Source organism: Mytilus edulis, chromosome 3, assembly GCF_963676685.1.
Source record: "Mytilus edulis chromosome 3, xbMytEdul2.2, whole genome shotgun sequence".
In the NCBI taxonomy this organism is placed as follows: domain Eukaryota; kingdom Metazoa; phylum Mollusca; class Bivalvia; order Mytilida; family Mytilidae; genus Mytilus; species Mytilus edulis.
The window spans coordinates 72496606-72524560 of NC_092346.1; the positions used below are offsets into that span (position 1 = coordinate 72496606).

The 27955-nt window shown below is 31.8% G+C and overlaps 1 protein-coding gene across 3 annotated transcripts in view; it reads left to right on the forward strand.

Annotated features, from left to right (window-relative positions):
- LOC139517341 (sodium/potassium/calcium exchanger 4-like) overlaps positions 1-27955 on the forward strand; it is a 76208-nt gene that overhangs the window by 16768 nt on the left and 31485 nt on the right. Inside the window, exons 1-5 of one of the 3 annotated variants that reach the window (XM_071308277.1) lie at positions 12280-12367; positions 18161-18363; positions 21440-21591; positions 24605-24689; positions 26439-26542. In XM_071308277.1, the coding sequence (XP_071164378.1) occupies positions 18171-18363; positions 21440-21591; positions 24605-24689; positions 26439-26542 (534 nt within the window). In that variant the 5' untranslated portion in view covers positions 12280-12367; positions 18161-18170. Of the gene's footprint in view, positions 1-12279; positions 12368-18068; positions 18364-21439; positions 21592-24604; positions 24690-26438; positions 26543-27955 lie in introns of those variants that run through there. The other 2 variants (XM_071308278.1, XM_071308276.1) reach the window with 2 other exon arrangements.

Sequence of the window (27955 nt, forward strand, 5' to 3'; positions counted from 1 at the left end):
GGTTTTCTTTTATCATTGTTAAAAAAAACAGTCTACAAAGGGGCTCCTGAAGGGCAAGCAGATCATGCTCTTCATGTGACACTCTTCGTGTTACCTCTATAATATAAGCTGAATCATGTGATTAATCAATAAACAGAAATGGATTGGAAATTTGCTGTAACCATAAGCCATATTCGTGTTAAATCTCTATGTTAATATTTTGTTAATCACGTTTTTTATCTATCCCCGAGGTTGACATTATCTCAGTATTCAGTGCTTCTTGTACTTGTATGATTACCTTTTAAAAGAACTCGTTCATAAAGTTTGAAATAATTAAGAAACTAAGTTTTCAACTCCTTCATAAAAAGTTGACCTCATTCAGGTTTGTTTATTAAATCTATTTTTTCATATAGCTCTTCAACTGCTTCGATTCTAATACATGCTTGCTGTAAAAATCTTGCTATGGGTGTTCCTGAAGAAAATCCAGAAAATCCACAAAGCGCTTCGGACGAATGAAATGATGAAGTTTTTTTTTATAATTTTGATCTATTCTTGAGATTTTCTTGGTGGTGGTAAAACGTTTGTTTCATAACTTGTCCAATATTTGACAAATGATATAGACACTTATTGTTGAAGACTCAAATATTGAAATTTTGGTTTCGTTAAATTCCTGTCTGTGTATTCACTTATCTTTGATTAATATTTAGTTGATATAAACGGATTAACAACTTGTTATGCTTGATTACTCAAAGTACGATAAAGGGAAACAAACACAACATTTATAAGTCCCAGACTGTGTTGAAGGCCATTGCATGGAGTGTTTGGTAGATTTGTTTTATTGATCTATAGTCTCATCGACTTAACTTATATCATCTTTCATTCATACTTAGCAAATCAAGAAAATAATGCGATCAAATGTGGCATGTTTATTATCAAAACTATCGATGCTTGGTCAAATTCACTTATGATCATATATCCTTTGCATACGCTAGTCACGATTAAATACAAAAGAATAAATTTATTGTTCTCTTGCGTAAGATTGTTACTTATATGTTACCTTGAATTTCTCTGAGTTGACGTACTATGGCTTTTAAAAAAATGAATACTCTTTGCGTCTAATTATGAATCACTACTTATTTTCTGTTAAATATACTACTCTTAGATATAAGTTTACTGTCCAAACTCGTGTTGAAAATCTCTACAGAATACAATTTAACATTGATTATTATCGTTGTATCATAAATTTTCAAAATTATTTTCCAGAAGGCATAGTATTCTCATTAAATTTATTGAAATGTCTTATTGTATTATACACTGATGGGTAACAATCTAGGATTTGTCAGAAAATCAATTAAGTTGTGACGTTTTACACAACAAACAATAGAAATGTTTTAACTAATTGATCCCTGTGAAATATTTGTATACTTTTAGGTTTGACCACGTACAAAACAAATGTCTGCAATTATTGAGGTCATAAGTTTTCTCCTAGGACAGTACATAAGAACACTCACATATACATAGATATAATAATATTTCTAAAAGTGACGAAAAACCATCGATCTTTTTTTGCTAAACTAAGGTTGACAGTTAAATAAAGAGATCTCCTGGCAAATGATTTGTTAGAATACTACAGATAACTACATAGAATGTGTCTTTGATAGATAGACAGTTAAAAAAAGAATTATCAGAGCCTTTACAGACTGCCTAACGATAAAAGAAACAAAAATAACATAGTATGTTAGCAGAAAATTATGAGTCACTTAAACTATATATGTATAATGCTACCTTTATAAATCAATGTGTAAACTCATGACACGTACTTATATAAATGTAGGTTTTAAAGCTCGTAACCCGAAAATATCTGTTACCGAAATAAAATTGAGAATGGAAATGGGGAATGTGCCAAAGAGACAACAAACCATATCTTATTCAGAACGAGTAATTACTTGAAAAAAAACGTATATAATACATGTTCAGCATTTTTATAGCATGTTTTGTTCCGTTTGCCATTCGTTGCTATACAATGTAATTTAATTGCCGGTTAATAATATAAATACGGTAAGTACGTGGTCATCCATATGGGAATCATTTAAGCTTAGACAAAATTTTATCTCGCATTAATATCGAATTTAATGAACCGATTTTGTCTAATGCTTTGTTCGTTTCTGTGTGTGTTACATTTTAATGTTGTGCCGTTGTTCTCCTCTTATATTTCATGCGTTTCCCTCAGTTTTAGTTTGTAACCCGGAATTGTTTATTTCTATCGATTTATGAGTTTCGAACAGCGGTATACTGCTGTTGCCTTTATTTAGTATATACGAGGTAATTGTTTCTTACATTTTCAATATGAGGAAATACTAAGTACGTAAGTGGTAACATAAAGAAGCTAACTAATTCGCATATGGAATATATTATTTTCAACGGTATTCCTATGTAACAACTTTCGATTTATACACAGTACTTTTGTCCCAATTAAAATCATAATTGTTGAAATTCAGGATTCAGGATGTTATGGAATTTAACAAAAACATTTTATCCTCATTAACTAAAACACAATATTTATATTTATATACCACGAAAATTACATCACGACTGCGCTGTAATTGATACAGCAACCATAGTTATGATAATTATTGTTCAAATACAGCTAACTTCTAAATAATCAATTATAACAGGGAAATAGTTTGTTTGAATACAAATGAAAAGAAAGCATGTGATGTTTCATTTCATGACATAGAATACCACATTAACACGAAAAAGTAAAGTAAAGGAAGAACGTTTGTATTTGATGCAACTCTTATATGAATAGAGAAAAATCAGGTGCAGCGTAATTCATTTGTCAGTTTATTTTCGATTTATGAATTTGACTGTCCCTTTGGTATCTTTAGTCCCTCTTTTATCAAGTATATAGAAAATAAATAACTATGATAAGGGTTTTATTTTACCTAACCAAATATAAACAAACGGTACCTTACATTGGAAACAATCTCTAAATACTCAACCTACTGCTTTGAACTATACTGATGTTCTATCTCTAATATTGGTGGTTTTACTTCTGCAACTTTTGTGCTGACATGAATTATCATTGATATGGTTATATTTATGAATTAACTGTTTTTAAAATTGAGAATTTTTGAAATACTAAGGCTTTTCTACCTCAGGCATAGATTACCTTAGCAGGTTGGCAAAACTTTTAGGAACTTTGGTCCTCAATGCTCTTCAAACTCGTACTTTATTTAGCTTTTTAACTTTTTTGGATTCGAGCGTCACTGATGAGTCTTTTGTAGACGGAACGCGCGTCTGGCGTATATACAAAGTTTGGTCCTGGTATCTATGATGAGTTTATTCAGTCAAGATAACATGCAGTAATGCCATAAACAATACATGTGGAAATAACCTTGCACAATTATCCGTTTACGAATCTATACGTATCATAAAGGTATATGACTGTTGCTATCCATTCGTTTGATGTGTTTGAGCTTTTGATTTTGCCATTTGATGAGGGAATTACCGTTTGAATTTTCTTCGGAGTTCAGTATTTTTGTGATATAACTTTTTTCTATGTAACAACATTCCAGCAGCACCTGTATATGGAATATATATCCCCCAGTTGTAATAATATATTAGGGCTATTGGCATGTCCTATTATGAATTTCTAAATTGAGGGTTGATGCTCACAAGAAAGATATAAAACCAAGAGTTCCAAGTCGTAAAGTTGAAATCATATTTTAAATAATTTTACGGACGCCATCACGAGTAAGTGGCCGTTATGGAATATTTATTTCACAGATGTCGATGGATATGTTCAAATTGTCGTAACCACTACCCCATTCCTCTATTTTCTCGATTGTGATCTACCGAATAAGACTTATTGCAGATTGTGTTCTTACATGAACAACACGACAGGTGCCACTAGAAGAGAAGGATATTTCTAGTTTTCCGGAGCACCAACGATCACCATCAGTGTTTGGTTGGGTTCATGTTACCAAGTCTTCCGGAGCACCAGCGATCACCATCAGTGTTTGGTTGGGTTCATGTTACCAAGTTTTCCGGAGCACCAGCGATCACCATCAGTGTTTGGTTGGGTTCATGTTACCAAGTTTTCCGGAGCACCAGCGATCACCATCAGTGTTTGGTTGGGTTCATGTTACCAAGTTTTCCGGAGCACCAGCGATCACCATCAGTGATTGGTTGGGTTCATGTTGCCAAGTCTTCCGGAGCACCAGCGATCATCATCAGTGTTTGGTTGGGTTCATGTTACCAAGTTTTCCGGAGCACCAGCGATCACCATCAGTGTTTGGTTGGGTTCATGTTACCAAGTTTTCCGGAGCACCAGCGATCACCATCAGTGTTTGGTTGGGTTCATGTTACCAAGTTTTCCGGAGCACCAGCGATCACCATCAGTGTTTGGTTGGGTTCATGTTACCAAGTTTTCCGGAGCACCAGCGATCACCATCAGTGTTTGGTTGGGTTCATGTTACCAAGTTTTCCGGAGCACCAGCGATCACTATCAGTGTTTGGTTGGGTTCATGTTACCAAGTTTTCCGGAGCACCAGCGATCACCATCAGTGTTTGGTTGGGTTCATGTTGCCAAGTCTTTAGTTTTATGTGTTTTGTTTTGTGTATCATTGTTAGTCTTTTGGTCCTTTTTTGCTATGACGTTTTCAGTTTATTTCATACCTATGAGTTTGAATGTCTTGGTATCTTTCGCCTCTCTTCTACATTCTGTATTGTTAAGCTTTTCCCGTATTCAAGAATATAAACATTATTGGCTACAAAATGTTCCCGCTGACATTTGATAAAAAAAAAAGACATTAATTGTGAGTTATTACTGTGCAGGATTTAATCAGCAATAATAAAAGCAGAATATTCACAACTAGGCAACCATTAAAATTATCAGCCAAGTAATTGGTTAGAATACACTGTCACACTGGTCAACAAATGACACCTTAATGTCCTTGCATTAACATGCAGCCAAATTGCTTAACTCCGATTAATGTGGTATAGGATTATAAACATAAAATGATAGATTTTTTCATACTTTTGTTAAACTAGTTTTTGACAGTTGTTGGCCATTCGTTTGGTGTGTTTGAGCTTTTCATTGGTGACCTTCTGTTTTGAATTTTCCTCGCATCAGTTCAGTATTTTGCGGTTTTATCTTTTATATTGTGATACGTTCAAATTTATAACAAAAGTGCTAGGTCACCGAGCTTTTTTTCAAGCTACAAATGGTGAAAAAATTACACGTTTTAAAGGTTTTACAGAGAAAATGTGTTGTCATATTCTTATTTATAGAATTTTTGAATAGAAAATGAGAAGAGAGCTCTTGTAAAATGCTCTCAGAATATTAAAGGAAAAAATGGGGTCACCGTAAGGTTTTGTTGCTATAACATAAAATAGAAAAAATTTCTGAAAAGTACTTCTTAAATTATACTATGCCTGAGTTATCTCCACTTAATACGCAAAATTATAAATAAAAAATAAGCAAACATATTCTACTTCTAAAACAAAATGAGTTATTACAATTTAAATTACTTCAATTTATTCATTTATATGTAAATTATTCTTATCACATATTGCACTCTTGCATTGAACATTGCTTACATGATTACAATTCTAAACCTGTTGCTATTTTGCATTTCAAGATCGTTGGAGACACCAATACCACATTAAACTACTACAGTAAATTGACCTTTAACTCTAAGAGCTATATGGCTATTTTAAATTTGAGTTGCAATTTTGTTTATAGATTTTACTAGAGATTTGCCTTAAATTGTTTACCTAATAAAAAATGAATACCACAATATAAAATGATAATTATAATGAGATAAAAAATGAAAACCAAAGTACTACATGTTTTGTCTACATAAGACTTATCAGTGACGCTCAGATCAAAATAGTTACAAAGCCAAAAAAGTATAAAGTTGAAGTGCATTGAGAACCTAAATTTCCAATATATTATGCCAAATACGGCTAAGGTAATCTATGCCTGGGATAAGAAAATCATTAGTTTTTCGAAAAATTCAAAGTTTTGTAAACAAGAAATTTATAAATATTACCATATAATTGATATTCATGTCACCGAAGTGCTGACTACTGGGCTGGTGATACCCTCGGGGACGAAACATCCATTTGGAAAATGTGTAAATAATTACGGTGTTTGACATAAAAACATATGTGAATTATTAAATTCTTCTGCTTCCGATCGAGGATGACTTTTCTTATCTATTTGTAAACAGTTCTCATCTTCGCTGTTATGAATTGGTTTGCAATCGTTATTAGTAATTGGTTCTCTACTTGGAGCCCATAACCAATCTGTTATAACAATTAAATCGGAACAAGTATATTCAAAATCCATCGGCTTAAGATCTTAGTGAGTAAAAGAAAATCAAGATTTATTTGGTAGAATTTCCCATATTAAATCAAGATGGTTTAGGAAATTTTTATCAAAAATACTACACAGGCATAACAAATTGACGACTCTTAAATATGAAAGCAGTTCTATTTTCGTTAACTATAATTTGTTTACGTTCACAGATAAATACAGAATTTGATTGTAAATGAAAAAAAATACGTTGCAATGTCGAGTCTGACGAACCGTTAAACTACTTGTAGACCACAGATTTTTCGTATAAGCGTAGTAAAGAGTTTGCCACTTTAGTATTAATATCTTCTTTTTTTCTATATTTATATTTAGCAAGATAGACGAGAGAATAAAAAATGATGTGAATGAAGAACAGTATGATAAACAACCAAATTCTTTTTAGCGATATATATTTTTGTTTATCATTGTCATAAAGCGGGAGATTTTGCTAGACATTAAACCAGGTTTAACGTACCATTTTTTATAAAAATGTCCTGTACCAAGTCAGTCAGGAATATAGCAATTGATATCAAATAGTTCGTTTCTTTATAAAAAAAAAGAAGATGTGATATAATTGCCAATGAGACAACTCTCCACAATCACACAAATAACACATAAGTTAACAACTATAGGTCACCGTACGGCCTTCAACATTGAGCCTTTTTATGTCAGTACTCCTGCTGTTCGTTCGGTGTCCTCTTATGTTGATGTGTTTCCTTCGATTTTAGTTCGTATCGTATTTGTTTTTTCTAAATCGATTTATTACCTTTGAACACTGGTATACTACTGTTGCCTCATGTTTAAATCTATAAATTATTGAAACTTCGGTTCCAACTCCTTAGACAAACGTGACTACAGATGAATTTGATTTAATTTCAAGATACCTTTTCACAAAGGTTTATAAGGGTTTCGGTACTTATACATCCTTGGTATTCACATTTTCGGCTTTGAATGTTCCTAATGAAATTGTATATCGAGAAAAAAAAATACTTCTTCCCAAAGCTTCAATGGCATTTCGCACTTGGTGATCTGTGATAACACATAATTCTTCTTTAAAGGCTTTGCACATTGACTATATTGTCAAAAATGAAAATAAAAAGAGATTCGAGCTTTTAAACTTATTAACTTAATGTATCGATTTCATTGTACACGTCACATGTTTTTTTCACAATCGATTGAGGTTAAACGTAATGCAATTCAAGAAAAATAAGCTACGGAGCATGAAACTATGAATGAAAAGCATGAAAAGATAACCACGTTAAATTTACAATCGACGTAGTCCCTAGCACATCCTCTTTCCTCCAAAGATGACCGAATAAGACTTTTTGCTGCTTTTATGTATAATGACGACGTAAGATTGAACTAAGATCTCGATTTCTTTGTGGTCAATCTGTTCATAAGATCCGGTTCTTTTCTTAATCTAAAAGCTGATATACGCGTGTTTGCAGTGACGCCTGTAGTTTCTTTTTTTAAAGATGACGCGGCTCTATTGTCTGTTGTCCCTGAGATATCAACTATTGCTCGAGGCAAAGCCGAGAGCAATAGTTGGTATGTGAAGGGACAACAAAATTGCTATTACCCGCACAACCAGTCATTAGGTGTTTTATAATACTGAACAACACAGACATTAAGTGTTTTTATACCAAATTAACCAATTTTCTAAAAGTGTACCTATATATCATCTGACAGAAAGAAAAAAAATGTCACATAACTTGACTTGCACAAGATGCACTATGCGGTTTTTTTTAATAGTTCTTCTTGTATTTGTAAATATTTCATTAATTGCAATCAAGACTAGAAATACTTGTGTTAAATTTTCCGTGCATATGATAAATTTATGATAAAGTTCACCAAACGCAAATTCAATTTTAGAATACGACGACCGAACCTATATTATGAATAAGGTACTATATTTTAGATCCTTAAAAAATGCGCGCGAAGTTTTTCTCTCTTTTATAATTGCTTCTTGTTAGTGAAATTACAATCGACACAAACAGATTATACCTTTTAAAATATTATAGTTTGACGTTGCCAAGCAAAATAGTCAATGACATCATTATTGTCTAATGAAAAATAAGCATGAAAAAGTACGGGAAAGATGATTATGAAACTATTAACCGGGGTAATAATCTTTGAAACTATTGACTGGCAAATAGTCTGTGGAATGGAATAGCACAACTATTTCATTATTTTTTATAGAGAAAAAACATACTGAGGTATAATAATACTTTCTAATGTCTGAAGAGCTTTTCTGGATTCATCTTCATTACGAACGAGCAAACCATGACATTTGAAACCTCGGAATTCTTTTTTTTTTTAATAATCGACTTGGAATTTAAAAAAATGTTATCATTCGTGTCAGTACCAAATCCTTGTAAAGTAAACAAAACTTTAAAAATGATATTTGGCAACAGTAGTATACCACTGTTTAAAATTCATAAATCGATTGAGAAAAAACAAATCCTGGTTACAAACAAAAACTAAGGGAAACTCATCAAATATAAGAGAAGAACAACGACACAACAGAAACACTTAAATGCAACACACAGAGGAACGAGCTATAAGATAAAAATAGCCATTTCCCTGACTTGGTACAGGACACTTTAAGAAAAATGGTGGGTTGAACATGGTTTTGTGGCTAGCCAAAACTCGCACTTTTATGGCAATGTTAAATATAATACTAAAATGACACCATTACATGACAGGAAAACAGTACAACTAAATGCAAGAACATTCAGGACAGAGAATTACGCAAAATAAACTATACAATACAGTACATTTCGACAACGAAAAAAACGAAACATTGAAGTGAACAAAACAAAAACAAACGACAATTCCCCTTTACCTGACTTGGTACAGGACATATTATAGAAAAAATGGTGGGTCTTAAAATAGTGATTTAAAAACACACTTCCTGTGTATACAGTGTAACTTGTCTAATCCGACACCTGAGTATTCCAACATCCTGCTTTAATATCCTTTAACTCTATTTTCCGCTATATAGATGATGTTCTTTCACTAAATAATTCAAAATTTGGTGACTATGTCGAATGCATCTATCCCATTGAACTAGAGTTAAAGGATACAACAGATTCAGTTAAGTCGGCCTCATATCTTGATTACATCTAGAAATTGACAATGAGTGTCGATTGAAAACAAAACTTTACGACAAAAGAGATGATTTCAGCTTTCTAATTGTGAACTTTCCATTTCTAAGTAGCAACATCCCAGCAGCAATTGCAAACGGTGTATATATCTCCCAATTGATACGATATTCCCGTGCTTACATTTCCTATCATGATTTTCTTGATAGAGGGTTGTTGCTCACAAGGAAGCTATAAAATCAAGAGTTCCAAATTGTGAAGTTGAAATCATCTCTTCGTAAATTTTATGGGCGCCATCACGAGTTGGTTGACCGTTATGGAATAACCGTTTCACAAATGATATCGGATATGTTCCTTACGTCGTAACTACAATCCCCTTTCTTTTCATGAATGTGATCTACCGAATTAGACTATTTACCGGATTCGTTATAACATAGGTAGCAATACACAGTTAGGAGTTTAGTTTCGCATTTTGGCCCCTGTGGATTTTTCAAATAGGAAAGTTAGTGTGTAATAAAATTCATTTTTAGACAGCTGAGTACTAATTTAGCCTTCAAAGATGGTTTATAAGAGCATCAAGATTGTTTTTAACATGTTTTATGGGCTATTTTCTGTTTGACAATCCGTATTTTCATAGCTTGACCGGCCATCGGTCCAGAAATTAATGTAATGTTTACAAACACTTTTTTTCTACACGAAGTTTTTGACGCAATTTTACAAAAAAATGAGACGAAAGACATAGTATGAAATTCAAAACAGTGTAGCTGTGGCCATTGATTGACACATTAAAATCATTCATTGACTGGGACAATTTAGGTGAACGTTTGTATGTAACGACCAATGCTCACTATGTACTTTTTAAAGACACTTAAACTATGGGGTCACCAAAGGTTCTCAACACCTAAATAAAGTAATTCGAAAAATTAATCAGAAATAACACGATATTTTGAATTATATCAATTATATAAATCAAAACACAAAGGTTATTCCTGATTAATTTTTCGAATTATTTTATAATTAAAGGCGTTAAGAAACCTTTGTTGACCCCACAGTTTAAATGTCTATCGTAGGTACGTCATGAACAGTGGTTGTTACAGACAAACGTTCACGTAAATTGTCCCAGTCAATGGATGATTTTGATGGGTCAATCAATGGCCACAGCTACACTGTTTTGAATTTCATACTATGATTTTCATTGGATCTACTGAATGATATATGTACACAGTTTCAGAAAAGGTATTACTTCAAACGATTGAAATTCTACTTTTAGCCAAATTTTGGGGAAATATGTGACATCTTTTCCCCCCTTTTTGCAATATTTTATAGCAAATAAGTGCAGATTGTTGCCATGGATACACCCAAAAGAAATTATATTTTACCATTTTATATACTGGATATAAAATCTATGGAAGATTCTGATTACATACAGATGCACATATATGACACAAACAGTAAGCTTAGCATTGCAAGAAAGCAATGAAAAGGGGATGGTAAAATTTATGAGGGCAAATTTTAATATTTTTTCCTAACTGTTTATTGCTACCATAAGCAACACGATGGGTGTCATATGTGGAGCAGGATCTGCTTGCCCTTCCGGAGCACCTGAGATCACCCCTTGTTTTTGGCGGGGTTCGTGTTGTTTATTGTTTAGTTTTCTATGTTGTGTCATGTGTACTATGGTTTGTCTGTTTGTCTTTTTGTTTATATTTAGCCATGGCGTTGTCTGTTTATTTTCGATTTATGAGTTTGACTCTCCCTCTGGTATCTTTCGTCCATCTTTTTTAAGCGACACATTTTTCTGGACCCAAAATATGCACATCCTTGCAGAAAAAAACTGAGTATTCCGACACCTTGGTTATTCTAACATTTTTTAGGTCCTCCAGTGTGTCGGATAACACAGGTTACACGATACCGTATGGAGTATACATTCCTCATACGATTCTAGGCAGTTGTACTTTACCTAATTTTCTACGTTATTTGTCTTCATGCTATTATCATGTTTCTTCTTTCGCATCACTTTTGACGTGACTCGACATTAATGCATCATGTCGTCGAGATTATGTCTGTTGAACTTTGGGAATTCCTGGTGCAGGTATGTCCCGGTGGGCATTCTTACACAAAATGTTTAAAAGTGATGTTTTATTTTTGTTTACCATTGTATTTATATTAACTTACTAGTAATATTTACTTTATCGAAAAAGTATATACTTTATTCGGTATCATATCTACTATAGACAACAACTGTTAATCTTGACAGCATTGTCAACGTCAAATTTATTATTTATTACATCTTTTTAGTTGACATCTTTGTTAGATTAATTTGTATGTGTATTTGAATTTGCGAGTCAGATTTGCCGTAGACCTGTGGTTTTTATATAACCCTATCATGTCTGTTTGGTTTACTACTCCAATTTTGTTAGTATAAAGAAACAATGAACAACTGTCATACAGGTTGGAGGTAAAACTAGCTATAAAACCATGTTCAATGTATCATTTCTCCTGAAAATTCCAGTACTAAGCAGTTGTTTTCACTTGTTCCGTTGCCACATATCGTTCGATTTTGTCAGTTCAAATGGGCTCTTTCTTTTTAATTTGCATTGGAGTTTTGTATCTTTTCTTTACCACGTGAAAGCAATGGGTGAATAAATAAAGTAGCAAGATAGGAGCAAAGATAGGAGCAATATGACATTAAACAATAACAACAAAAAAGTCAAATTCATTTTTAGTGTTGGTATTTTTACAAATACAAATACAAAATGATGTCCGTTAAAAGGCATTGCATTACTGTTACCCTAGTAAGAACGAACACCAAAATTAAATAAGATTTTTTTTCAGACACACAACACTCCATAAAAATACTTAGAGAAAACCTAAATCCATATAAGACTTATCTGTGGCTATCAGATCGACCAGTTAGAAGGTAAAATAAGATATGAAGTTTAGAAGCATTAAAATCCGTAATAATAATGGCACAACCCAGTAGTTGTAAACACTCATCAAAGAATTTATAGTTTGTCTTGAGTGTTGTGAACTGGGGGTTACGTTTAATAGTAAAAGGCTTAAAGACTACCTCAAAATCAGTTTTACACTGACATTCTTCGTCAGTAATTATCGGAGATGTAATCTGAAATGTCGAAGACGAATAGATACGTTATGAGTCATATTTAATCAAGAAAGACTTTTTACAAATTAAATATACTAAAGTCAAAAGTCATCATCAAGGCCAGAATTTTGAAATAAAGGTACTATTCCATTGCTGATAAAACGATTGTCTGACGTATAGTTAACATAAGTGTAAAAATTGATTTTCCCCATTTTGAATAATGTGTTATGTACTCTCTACCCTATTGATTTGAAATCAGACAAGTTGTTTTATAACTTGAAGTAATTGTTACTGATTTCTCTAAATACAATTTCGTTTTCTCTCAGCGATTGAGAAAACTTATAGCCAATATTGTTAATTACTATATAAAACAGAAGATAACTTTCCTTGAATGCTTGTCAACTTTCTAGGACACACTTCAAAATTGGTTTTCAAATGATTTTAAAATAGAAAACGTGTTTCCAAGCTCTTTACTGTAAGCTTAGGAAGCAAAAAAAGCTATTAAATGTGAATGCTTGAGTTAACAATTTATTATAAGAAATTGGTTTCTACAATAAATATAAATGAATTTTTCTTGTATTTGATTACAAGTGACTTTGTTTACTCCAAGGAGTTTTATGGCTATAATCTTACACTTGATTGGACTTTAGACCGTGTTTATTATATCGATTGCAATATTTTATGTGGTCATTGGTGATTTCGGTGGAAACATTGGCAAGTTAATTAAGTAATTTCACGATATCAAGAGACAGTTACTGGCGGAAGTTCAGTAAAATATGGTTATCCGAGGTTGTCATGATCGCTTCAAGAAAGTTGGGGAGATATATGATGAAACTTACTATTTCTAATTTGATTGATTGGTATATTCTGTGTTGGTTCGCGTGTCTGTAGACACTTTTTGACGGACATAGAAAAAGCTAGATTTCCACTTGTATTTGAGCTTATTATTATTTTTATAGTAAATAGATATAAATAAAAATAACAAAACTCAAATAAAGATATCAGTAATAACCAGTTTGATGTCGCATTGAAACGATTCTGTGGTTAAACATGCACATGGTTCAACATGGACATGAATATAAAGTCAAAAGTGATCTAACCAAATGCACTCACTTAAATATAATCTAACTAAATAGATACGATTATTTCAAACGAAATCATCATAAAAAGTTTTAATTCTGAAAACGAAATGATATTAGTTGATATCTTGACTTACGAAACCGACATGCTGCTTCCCCTCTCAACTTTGAAAGACAATATATTTATAGGAAAATCCAGTAGTCTAGACAATATTTTGATTGATAAGTTAATAGCATGACAGATTAAACCATGAGTAACATAACACGTTATGTTTGTACAGTTTAGTTGTGTTATATTATTTAATCAAGACTCGGTGGTGCTATTTCAAATAAAATATTATGTAAGACAAAATAAGAACCACCAACAAACCCATTCTGCTGAAGAGACATGTATTGTCGAAATGCGCATCTGGTGCAAGAAAATTGGTACCGTTTATTTGATTGCTGAAGTAGAAAATGCTGATAATAAGAATTAATATCAAAATTTGGTTATAAAGGGTAAGATAGGATATTTTATAGTTCTTGTGCAATAGTTTCGGACGGCCTTTGGTAAAGCAGATATATTAAGAATATCAAACCAACGCTTGATTGCCAAACAATATGATTTATAGGGTCTCATTCGAAAGGAAATAACTAAGAGTTATGTTCCACTGTTTACTTCAAATATTGAAGATTTTTCAATTTCGTTCAGAAATAGTTGCCACTGCACGTTCACAAACAATTAACCACTATACATTGATATCATCTGTACTATTATGAAAAGTTGAATAAATAAATCAAGTAAATCTGAGGTATCATAATATGTATTTGTTTTATGACGATTAGGAATTTGAGGGGCAGAATTTTCATAAATGTAAAAAAAAAGCAAATTTACCATCACTTTGATTAAGTAATATAGGAGAATTGTAAACAGGGACTGCACATTATCTTCCCTTTGTTGAACTTACTGATAATCATCTGGAAGAAAAAGTAAACAATTGAAAGCGAAATGTGACAGTCTAGAGGACAATTTGATTTACACAAATACTTAGTTGACGGGATTTTTATATGTTGATTGGATAACCTTGTTTTAGATTAGCTCATCAGACAACAGAGTAAATTTTTCCAAATGACAAAGTTTATTTAATCGATTTTATTATTTGTTCGTTTCCAGAAAAAAAACAGTTATGACTGAATTTTATTTTAGAATATAGAATGCAATGTTTACTAAATATAACAAACAATTATTCACAAAAATATTTAAAAAAATATTTTTGTCTATGGTCTACATAAAATATCAAGCAAATGACAAGAAAGACTTTACGATAGTGTTTTCATGGAATTTAATAAAATATGGGTTTGTTCTCCTTTGTTGTAGATTTAGGAAATGAAACTAGGCAGCCGATGTTCATTGTATTTTATCTTTAACACCTATGCCTGACTTCTATATTTAGTAACTCTAATTATACAGATAACTATCATTAAAAGAAACTCTTTGAAAAAGTACCAGCTTATACGGCAAACGCAGTTTTCGTCTACAAAAGACTTGTCAGTAAAGCTATAGAAAAATAATATAATTACAGTTAATTGGCTCGTCAATCTTTATCTAGGCGCAATCTTATTTATAAAAAGCTCATAAAAGATACCGATCTAACTATGTTATATATGCGGAATCAACCAAAACCTAAACAAAACATATGTAAAGAAAAAACAGAATAACGAGAAAACTTATATACGTACAGCGACACTTGTAAAACTCGGTTTCGTCAATACAAATCCCCTTTAAACCGAAAGTGATATCGAGAGCTACAAACTGCGCTGCTTGGGACACATACCGTATTACCCTATGCCAGTGTGTCAAAATTAGTGCAATTACGTGATACACTGTCTAAGAAATGTTTAACAAATCTATTTCTAGTTAAATTTTATTCGATTTTCAAATAATTTCCATAATAATTCACAATTAATAGTAATGTCTCATTAGGTCTGTCTTTGAACTTTTAAAAAACATCTGTATGTATTAGATAGTAAAATGAAAATGTACGAAAAGAGTACTACATTTTGTGTCGGTATATTGCATAATGCGTTATGGTGTAATACCACGATTGATTTCCCCCTATTAATTTTGTTAAAATTGTACTTTTCAAAATATTGTGCAGAATTTATCTTTGTTTCAAATAAAGAAATAATTGGTATGAGTAAAGTTTTATCCTGTCCAGTACTATAGCAAAAATTTCCCATAACATTTCATTACATATAAGAAATTAACCAATTAAATTTCTCCACTTATCTGTGTACAAGTTTTAGTAACCATGTAACCTCAAGTTTACAAAATATTCTATAGAAACCCCAAATAAAAAAATAATGGTGCTTTGAACTACCCAAGACATATGTTTATGACACAGAAATGCTTTACTGCAATAAAATGTAGGATTAATTGCCTTCGACTGTCAAATTCAAGGGAATATTTTTTTCTACCTATTTTCGTATACAACCGGATGTGACGTACCATTATTTGGTGGTATTGCACCTTATCATTAAGTCTTTTTAAAAACATTTTTATGCACCCTTGTTTAGATAGAGACATTATAAATGTATGTTAAAAATAGAAAATATGGCATTAATTTCTTTAACAAGTGATTACAAATCCTGGATCGAAACATAAAATTATACAGTTGTTTGATTTTGGGACACTTTTCAAAAGCGTTTTGAAAACACACTAATACGTGATAAAGTGCAACAATTACAGTTTAAAAATCAGTTATTGAACAACTGAGGCTTAGTTATGCATGAATACAGATTCACAAGAAAAAGATGGTTAAAACAATTTGAATTCTATTATGTCTTCGGGAAACACAATCTTTTAATCACGCAAGGGCTTGTAACAACTTTTTAAATTTGAAACGTAATTATTCTGTAGAATTAACTGGAAGCAGGCAAATCAAGACTGTTGCTAATTTTAAAGCAAAACAAATTAAAATATTGTCCTCAGTGAATTGGAAGTAATTAGATTTAATGGTAAATGAGAACAAACAGGTTTTTATAATCACTTTTAGCCAATTGTATTTGAAACACATAAGAAAGTTTTTTGTTAGTGGTCTCATGAAAACTCATTCATTCGGTTCAAAAGCCTGAAAATATTAATAAATATTTCCGTTTTGGAAATGAAATGTGCATAGAACTTGGTGCTGTACGGACTTTTTAATGAAAATGTATTGGAAATATTTCATTTAACCAAACATGTCTTTTATTGATATACCAGAATAAAAATATGTAAGAAGTATTCATTAGATGATCGTGTTATATAGACCTAGTTTAATTTGTTTTAAAAAGTAAAATCGCAAAAATAAGGAAGTACCCATGCAGAAGTAGTAAGAAGAAAGTATGTTTCAGAAACGGAAACATTTGCCGTGTAAACTGCCGGTTCCAAGTCCGAATAAAGGTGGAGAGAAGTCATTTTTCTTCTAATTGGCGCAATCGTATGTTTTATTTTTGGCGCAAATAATACCTATTAATTTTAAAACAGGTGGCGCAAACGTAGCATTGTAGAAAAAAAGTTGTGGCGCAAAAGGACGAATTTTTGGCGCAAACGGATCTCTCCCAAAATACTAAACTCCGAGGAAATGTCAAAACTTGATTCTTTCCTTTTTTCTTGAGGGGCAAGCACTTCCATTGTTTTCAATAATTTTTTTTTTAATTTTGAAACAAGACGAAGAAGAATGCGTATTGATTTTTCATCTATAATATCAGAATTTATGTAATATTCTTGATGTCAATCTGAATTAATACTATAGTATTTATTTAAAGTGACTTATAGGTCCATTGGGCCGGGTTTAATTTAATTTAAATATTTCAATATTGTTCATATTTTATTACACACAATGTCACTAAAATAAACATATTTGAATTGTATTGTATTGAATTTGAGGACGCAAGTATCACTTTGATGTCCCCCAGTAATTGGACAGATTTTAAAATTTGGTTAAGTAAATAAAGATTTAAAACAAGTTTTTCATTTTATTTAATGATATTAGTTCCTTTAGATGGATTATATTTTCATATATTTGTCAAACAGAGAACAGCAGTTCATTTTACGTTCTCTTTTTAGTTTCATTCTTTAAAGATTGACGAAAATTATATGCTGCTCGTTCAGCATGATCAGCTCTCTGCCCAGACACATCTGAGCTGGAATAATATATAAATTATCAACAACCGGACAAGCCTCTCAAGTGAGAATAATTCTGTTAATTTTTCCAGTATTGATTTCTGCTTCTTTTCTACAAACCATAATTAGTAATGAAACCTTGATGAAAATAGAAGAGCCATATCTTTTTCAAGGGAAATGTTTAATACAACTGACTTAACAAAGCGTAGGCTTTGTTTCGAAATCATTTTATAGTGCGTGAAAAATAAGCATTAACTTGACATCAGAAGGATTATATTTATTTTTGTGCAAACCTAATCCTCATCAATGGATACACATCTCTATCGTTCTTGACACATAAAGCAGATATTTGTTATTGACTGTGAATCATTTCATGTTTTTTTCCAGTTAAGCAACCATGGCAAATTCAACTGTAGACAGCTATCAAACGAAATATTCGAAACACCTTAGAACATCTACAATAATGTCCATGGAAACAACAATAAGACCACTGGAAAGTACTATAATTTATGTATTAAACAATATAACAAACGACAGTACAATGCCTAATATAACTATTCTAAAGCCAACACCAATATGTACGGAGCCAGGTAAGAACATTTTCTTTTTATTTGTAAATATAAAGTGTTATGTAAATTATAATGCGTTGTATGAGTTTAGAATACAAACGCTTAAAGTCTTATTCAGTTTCTCTCGTTAAATGAATGTTTATGCAACCGACCAAATAGTAAAAAAGAGGTCCCAAAAGTCTCAGAAGCATCAAACACTGTATGTTAAATCTTGTAAAGGGAGCTTTCTTATGATCACAAAAGACATGCTGTATATTGAAAACACTGAATGTTAATCGTGTAAAGGGAGCTTTCTTATGATCACAAAAGACATGCTGTATATTGAAATCACTGAATGTTAAATCTTGTAAAAGGAGCTTTCTTATGATCACAAAAGACATGCTGTATATTGAAATCACGGAATGTTGAATCTTGTAAAAGGAGCTTTCTTATGATCACAAAAGACATGCTGTATATTGAAATCACGGAATGTTCAATCTTGTAAAAGGAGCTTTATTATGATCACAAAAGACATGCTGTATATTGAAAACACTGAATGTTGAATCTTGTAAAGGGAGCTTTCTTATGATCACAAAAGACATGCTGTATATTAAAAACACTGAATGTTAAATCTTGTAAAGGGAGCTTTCTTATGATCACAAAAGACATGCTGTATATTTTGTAAGTGAAAGATATTGTGTACTTATTACAAAAATTCATTTGCTGTTCCATTGATTCTACGCATTTCTATAAAATGTGTGTACTGATTATTGACCGTTTGGCATCATCTGAAGTTCTAATACCGATGAGGAAATCATTTCAGCAAGTGCAAAAGTGAAATAAGGGGGAATTGTCACTTTCCCGTTGCACACCTAGTGACAATTCCCCCCTAATGATTTGTAAAACGATAATCAGAACAAAACCTAAACTCATCCCATTCTGTTCCAATCAATTCCGCTGCGAGTCTCATCATTTCAATGTCTTGACTTCCTGAATACACCCTTGTAAATTTTTCATTCATATATATTATCATGCTGTTAACTACAGTGGTTAGAAAACTTTCTCCATTTACCTCTCTTCAAAATCGTTAAGTTATTGGATCATGTAATTTATTGAACGTTAATTCATTAACTGAAAACATAACTTTTAAATCATAATTTAGATCGTGTGAAGAATAATTTATAAAAAAGACAGCTCTATGAACATTAATGCAGCATTCATTTTGAATCGACTTTAATACTCATCTAGCCGACATGTTCTTAATTCGTTTAATACCTTGTACATGAGTTTTTAAAATAGTTTACGTATTTGGCACAACTTTTTGGAATTTTGAATCCTCAATGCTCTTCAAGTTTGTACTTCTTTGGCTTTATAAATATTATGATATGAGCGTCACTGATATTTTTGAGTGTAAATTGACATTGCGATAAGACGTGTCACGGTACTTGTCTATCCCAAATTCATGTATTTGGTTTTTATGTTATATTTGTTATTCTCGTGGGATTTTGTCTGATGCTTGGTCCGTTTCTGTGTGTGTTAGTTACTTTGTAGTGTTGTGTCAATGTTCTCCTCTTATATTTATGCGTTTCCCTCAGTTTTAGTTCGTTACCCCGATTTTGTTTTTTGTCCATGGATTTATGAGTTTGAACAGCGGTATACTACTGTTGCCTTTATGAGTCTTATGTAGACGAAACGCGCGTCTGGCGTACTGAATTATAATCCTGATACCTTTGATAACTATTTACTCTTTAGAGTCATGTCCCGCTTAACATAATTTATCTTTCCATATTTGATGGAAAAAGTAAGAAGATTTCAAGAGAAAACCTTAATTTCACAATAAAATAAGAACGCCATGACAATAAGAGAAAAATAAGAGAACGAAACATAAACATTTTTCAACATATCACTACACAGAGAAGTACAAACGTCATCAAAAACTATGACGAACTGCTGTGCTCCATCAAGGTTAATAATTCCTTCTATACTATTTACATTCTTTGCTCACATGCAAATTCGATAAATAAAAGATAAGGTTTAATATCATAGCAGATAGTCGAAATTATCGAACCATTAAATGAAAGAAAATCAAGTTCGATATGGTAGAAACCAAGTTTTTGAAAAATCAACAGGTTTGACAAGACAATCATTTTGAATAACACTTTGATATCAACAATGAAGTAGGCTTAAATGTTCTCTTGGAGAATTGTCTCTGTTGTTTTTGTTGAACTGTTCCCCTGGAAATTTGTGTAATTATTTCAAACAACCAGTCATTTATGAAGAGTAATATTGTTTCTAATAGTTTATTATCGTACCCATGTCGAATAGCTAGAAAAACAATATCAACCATTCCATCGGAGCACACGTAAGCACAAAAAGTACACATTGTAAAGAACTAAAAATAGAACAAGAAAATTATTGGTATGTTGTCTGAATTCAATGTTTTAAAACCGATTAAAATGTTGTTGACCTAAAATGGTGTTAATGTTCTATCTTTATTGTTTGGATGCAAAATATTAAAATAAAAATAATATTGCATTGATAAATGTGTCAGTTTATAGCAATGACTATTAATCTAAGTCGATGCTTCCATGAACTGTAAGTAGATTAGCTTTGAATCCTATCGTATTAATGCTGCCTACTCTAGAGTTAATTTGTAAATGGCTTATTCATAACGGCTGATTCAGCTGATGCTGTAATAATACAAATCACTCACCTCGTACCCAACGTGGCTTTATTAAAGCTAAAACGGGACATGTGATGTAAAAATCCGATAACAGTTACAACCTTATAGTATTGTCATTAATATAGCATTATATGCTTTTATATTTCGTATATTTAATAGTGCATTAACGTTTTTGAGACAGAAAAGCAATTTGCCGTTCCACCAAATGTTTGTTATTTATGAAAAAGTATAAAATCCCTGTTCCTAAAATTAAAATCATTTTCAAATAAAACAACTGAAATCAATGGAAAAAAAACCCAACAGAATACCTATACTGATACACTCGGAACAGATATTGTAAGAAAAAATAACCGTAGGTCTGTCGTTCATTTATCGTCTACTGCATATATTTTATACTAAGTAACTGCACAATATATTGTGGAAACTCCATTACAGCATTTCATGAGTTTCCACCAGATGCCTTTACCAACACACAGAGAGAACATGGCGCCTTAATTGTACATGTGATGGTTGTTATTTATATGTTCGCTGCCTTAGCTGTCGTCTGCGATGACTATTTTGTAACTTCATTGGACAGGATATGTCAAGTAAGTGTCTTTGATTTTTTTTCAAGAATTAACACAGATCTAACAAACGAGAATTGTCTTGTAGAATAAGAACATATGTTATACTATTGTCTCAGTAAACGGGAGAAGGTTTGGTACCATTAAAACGTTTAATCCGGCTGCAAATGTTTGCACCTGTCCTAAGTCAGGAATCTGATGCACAGTAGTTGTCGTTTTTTATGTAGTTTATATATGTTTCTCGTTTCCCGTTTTTTATATAGATTAGACCGTTGGTTTTCCCGTTTGAATGGTTTTAGACTTATAATTTTGGAGCCCTTTATAGCTTGTTGTTCGGTGTGAGCCAAGGCTCTGTGTTGAAGGCCGTACCTTGACCTATAATGGTTTACTTTTATAAATTGATATTTAGATGGATTCTTGTTTCATTGGCACTCATACCACATCTCCCTATACATATATTCTATTTTTATTTTAGGTATGACAATGATTGGTGTAATACTTGTAAACATTCTATTCATTTATCATATTTTTAAAACTCAATTAGTGGAATCCAGGACTAAACCTTCCTCTGTTATCAATTTAGAACAGATATATTTTATCTGAATGTTCGATAACCAAAATATAAAAAAAAATCAGAATAAAAACCAAGCCTTAACAAAGTTGAATTGTAAAAAAAAATAACTTTATATCAATAAACCTTTGTGTAACTTGTATCTGCAGCAGTATGACTACAATTACTTCAAAACTACAAAGACATTTGGACTTTGAAGTGTGCGCAATACATTTACATGACAACCATTTAATGAAAACTTTGCGTTTTAAATATCTTTGGGAACCCAAACCCAAAATCGACCCTTACAATAACTTTAAGCCTAAAACTTAACCATTGCCTGGATGAAACCACAACCTAACCATGAATAACTCTAATCTAGAAAATTACAAGGATCTGTTAAGGGCCAATTAAATGTTTTGTAATACCAGGACCACACATTGTTTCAATCATAAATGGTCATCTGCATTTTTGTAAATTGTATGATATCCCCATAAACTGTCTACGCCCGTGATACAAGTTTTAACCTATTCTGGTCTTAATTCTGAAATGACGTCTTGAAGAAAAAGGTGCATTCCTTGTGTTATCATCTTGTCATTGGATTGACTTTATGTTTTCAATATATCTGTATATTTATATTTGAGCAAGCTTATAGCATGTTACTTTGATACTTCAAAAAACATTAATTGCATTAATCTATAAGTCCATTTAAGTTGTCTTACAAAGATATCTCAAACGCACACTGTTCATTGCAATGATTGTCATGTTAGTGTGTTGCGTGCTAAAATTTAAATTACTTTATTACGTAATATTATTTCAATTCATATTCTGTTTATTGTACATACTGTTCTAGATGATCTTATGCTAACGTGAAAACATAATGGCGATGAAGTAATAAAGTTTAAAAATCAATGAATTTGTATTTTTTTCAATGTTTTAGATCACAAAATTATCAGTTGTCAGTCAGCCCTGCACGAATAAATATCCATCCAAAATTTTCATTTATTCAAAGGATCCAGAATAAAAATAATACATAATATGAAATACTCTATTGACTTATATAAATGGCAGACACACCATTGAATTAATCAGTGACAGGATATTTTTAAATAACAAAGAAAACTCAAGACAACAGTGGTATACATAAATCGAAAGTACGACAAAAACAGACATGTTGTAGGTGAATCAAACACTGTGAAACAAATTACAATGACTTCAAATATAATACAGACGATTTCGCAGATTGAATAAATCAAACTCTACTACTATAATTATGTTTTAGTCTTCGACGTGTTTGACAATTGTAATCAGTTAAGTTGCTAGTTCCAATCTTACTTTCCCTAGCCGCTATTAAGATGAATATATTATATTTTATCTTGATTTAGCCATTTAACGATTTCCTTTCATTAGAAATGTAAGAAGTGTAGTTTATCAACCCTCTTGCATTTTATGTAATCCTTTCTTTTAACAGAAAATAGATCTTTATTGCTAGCTATAGACGATTTTATAGTTCTAGATAAACAGTCTAGACCTATAGAAATAAAATGACGCGTTAAGTATAAATAATTACTTATTACTGTGGCAACATCATTATAAACTATCAATGACGCGTTTTAGAAATTCATCTTTACACTTATTCCTATTTATACTTGAAATATGGCACATTACAAAATACATCGTGTAGGTTCTATGTCTTTTTAAAATCACACCAGTATCGTCCCGAGAAATCTGCTCGAAAGTCTGATTATATTAAATAAACTATTGATTCTTCTGGAGCACCTGAGTTTGTCGCCAGTATTTAGTGTGGTTCGTTTTGCTCCTCCCTACTTTTCTGTGTTTTGTAAATAGACTGTTGTTTGTAGGATCATCTATTTTATTTGTACATGGCGTCGTCATTATTACTTCAACATATGCTTTTTATTGTCCATATGTATATTCTCCCTAGCAATGGTTCTTTCGCGCGGATATTTTGCTGCCGATTTCATAACAACTTGCAAACCAGATGAGCTAAATGATCGAAAAAGACATAAAAGGAATAGCAAAATCAATTAATGTCATATGTTCTACAGAATACCAAATCGGTATAATAAAAGTTATGTTATACTTATTTACGATTTAAAGGAAATTGTTGATACGATTGGCATTTAATTCATGCAACAAAATAGCAGTCTCTTAGTTCAGCCCAAAAATGTAGAAAAAAGAAGGGAGATATAGAATTGTTTTTGAAAACTTAAAGATATGTTTAATGTTACGTTTTTTTTATGTATCTTTTGTTGTTCCATTGATAGAGATTAAAATGGGGAAGATTTAGTATTAAAACAAAATTTTAACACATCCATGTGTTTATAGGCATAGCAGGTACTTTTCTATGATAGTAAGTTACGTGTTTTGTATTTGTTGTGTTGTTGGGCTGATGTCTACAAGCGTATACCCTGTAGCACTTTTTTTTATCACATTAACTTAAAATGATCCTATGTATCGTTGTAGAAACTTGGTTTTAGTGAAGATGTCGCTGGGGCAACTTTTATGGCTGCTGGTAGTTCAGCACCAGAACTATTTACCGCTATTATAGGTAAGTTATTTTAGAAATTTGTACAGTTGCGGTACTGGCATGAAAATACGGATTTTTTGTGTTATTAAAAGGAGTAGGTTCAGTAAGACCCCTTTTTGGCACAAAAATATAGCCGTTTTAGAAAATTGTGAAAATGTAATCTTTAAGCTATATTTTGGAAAGTAAAATGCTTCTGCTTCATAAATATGAGCTGTTTTTGACAATACAATTAAAAAATATCGCGTTCTAGCATCATTAAGTCATGCTAAATTACTGAAATCTTCAAAATTTTAGCATTTTGGTTATTTTTTAGACGGTTTCCGTCTAAAATGAAAGTGGCTGCATTCGTGTTCATTCATAATATTGAAATGTAAGTTGTATTTGATGATAATACAAAACATATATAAAGGATGAGGATGAACACGGATGCGGCCACTTTCATTTTTGACAAAAACCATCTGAAAAGTGACGTTTTTTGGCATATTTGATAGATTTTTCATATTTAAGCTTGAATCAGAGCGTTTGAATGACTAAATCAATTAAAATCTTTCACATAAACTAATCGAATCAATTGAAATAGACACTTCAGTGTTTAAAAAGTGTCCAAAAACTTTCGTTAGATGAACCTGAAATTTGAGGCCAAAATCGGCCCTTACCGGACCTTCTCCTTTGCTGTTACAAAATGTTAGAAATTATTATAAATTAAGGAATGCATCTCCCTCATACATAGCTCTGATTCCTTTCGCGGATTTGGCTATACTTTTTGGACCTTTTGGATTAAAGCTCTTCATCTTTTATATAAGCTTTGGATTTCAAATATTTTGGCCACGAGCATCACTGAAGAGACATGTATTATGGTGCAGGAAAATCGGTACCGTTAATGTTATTCGTTCATATAATTTGGTACTAGTTACAGTTTTGTCTTATTGGTAGTCAGTAAATTGAGTTATTATTTTAAACATCAAACATTTTCCAAATATCTTATGAAGCAAAAATGATGGTGTAAGAAAATTAATTAAAATCTGCAAAGCTATACAGGGTATTTATACTTGGCCGAAAATGAATTGTTCAAGTGGACAACTAGGTTAAAAATACTTTAACAGATAAATTCACCCAAAATATTATCAAAAAGGTAAAATTAGAAGCCCACAATTACTCAATTCAATTATATCAATATTGCAATTAACTTAAACTCATTTCTTTATGGCATCGTACAACCTGTCGATTATATTTGACGGATACAGTCTTATACATATTGATAATATATACTTAAAATACCAATGTGAAGTTTGATTTTTGAATCATAGTTTAACGACAAATTGTTTAAAACTACAAACATTATTGACAACTAGCTTTTGAATCAGTCAAAACTAATTCATTCAAAACAAAAATTATACACACATTCCCTAATAGTTTCAAATAGCATAGATGCTAGGTGTTTGCACGTTTTGTTTGTAGTGACGTTGAAAAAACACACCACTGTTGTTTCTTTTCCTTTCATAAAGACTTGTATGTTGAAAAAAAATCATATAGCTATATCTTTGAATAATATGAAAATTGTTTTTTTAATATTTTTCAAAGTCAAAATATATATGAGAAAGAGACAATTTAAGAATGTTTACAATAGTATTCAACCGAACATGCTAACTTTGTTATCGAATCTTTCAGTCCGAGCTGTCTTATTTTGAACAATATGTAATGAAAATATATTCAATTAAAAGAGGTTGATAAAAGAGAATGTTTAAAGCTGAATGTTTTAATTTTTTCCAGGTGTTTTTATAACTAAAGGGGATGTTGGCGTAGGGACAATTGTAGGATCAGCTGTGTTCAATATTTTGTTTGTCATTGGAATTTGCGGAATACTTGCTGGACAGGTAAATATAGCTATAGCTATGGTATATTGAAAGTTGCTCAATTGTATTTAGACGGTAAATTAAACATACTTTATGTTTAATTCTAAATGATAAAAAACTTGTGGTAATTTTTAACAACAGCAGACATGATCGCTTTTCGGTTACGTAGCAATAAACAAAAAAGCACAAAAGAACGTCATAAAATTTCGATCAATGAAAATACTCACCAAAGATACCAGGGTTATAATTTGATACGCCAGACGCGTGTCTGCGGGATGCTCAGTGGCATCCCAATCAAAAATAGTTTTAAGGTCAAATCAAATACGATGTTAAAGAGGTTTAAGTATAATCATTCCTGAAAGTTGTACCAAATACTGCCTTGTGTAAAAGACACTTTTGTAGCCAGTTTATTTATGTTTTATGAACTTGAATGTCACAAAGGAACTTTTATAGAAAAAGAATGACCAACGTTATAAACAAAAGTATCTGTTCGTAGAGAGGAACAAATCTTTTTTTGTAAAAAGATCTCTTATTCAAACAAAAAATTGTTTGAAACTCGCATTACCAAGATGCTTGATTGCTTTCTCCTCTTGAAGGCTGGTTCCTTTATTCCTATAAAACTGACTCCATACAGGAACTTCTTAGGACGAAAGAAATGAAGTTAGCAGTATTTGTTAACTTTACTTTCTGCTATATAGATGATGTTCTCTCACTAAATAATCCAAGTCTAGTGAAAGTCGGTCAAAACAAAACTTCACGACAAAAGAGATGATTCAGCTACCCAATTGTGAACCTTCATTTTTATGTTGCAACATTCCAGCAGCGCTTGCATACGGAGTATTTATCTCCAAGTTGATACAAAATGGCAGGGCTTATAGTTTCTATCATGATTTCCTTGATATAGGATTGCTGCTCAGAAGGAAGCTATTAGACCAAAAGTTCGAAGTGGTAAAGTTGAAATGATCTCTTTGTTATTTAACAGACCCCATAATGATTTGATCGTTATGGAATATCTGTTTCACAGATATTGACGGATATGTTTCAATTATCGTAACTATATATATAATCCCGTCCTCTTTTCCACGAATGTAACTACCGAATTAGACTTATCACCTGGTTTGTACTTACATGATAAACATATAGTATCTGCTTTCTCTTCTGAAGCACCTATGATCTGCCTCGGTGTTTGATGGAGTTGCTCACTCTATAGTGTGTTATGGTAGGTTTTGTGAACTGTTGGTTGTCTGTTGGTCTTTTTCTCTATTTTTGACATTACGTTGTCAGTTTATTTTTGACTTATGTATTTGAATGTTCCTTTGGTATCTTTTGCCTCTCTTTTCTGCTGTCTGAGACATGTTCCCAATTCGATATATCATTCTATCTAATAGAATCGTTCCCACATCATAAGGCAACCAATGATAAATTATATTTGTA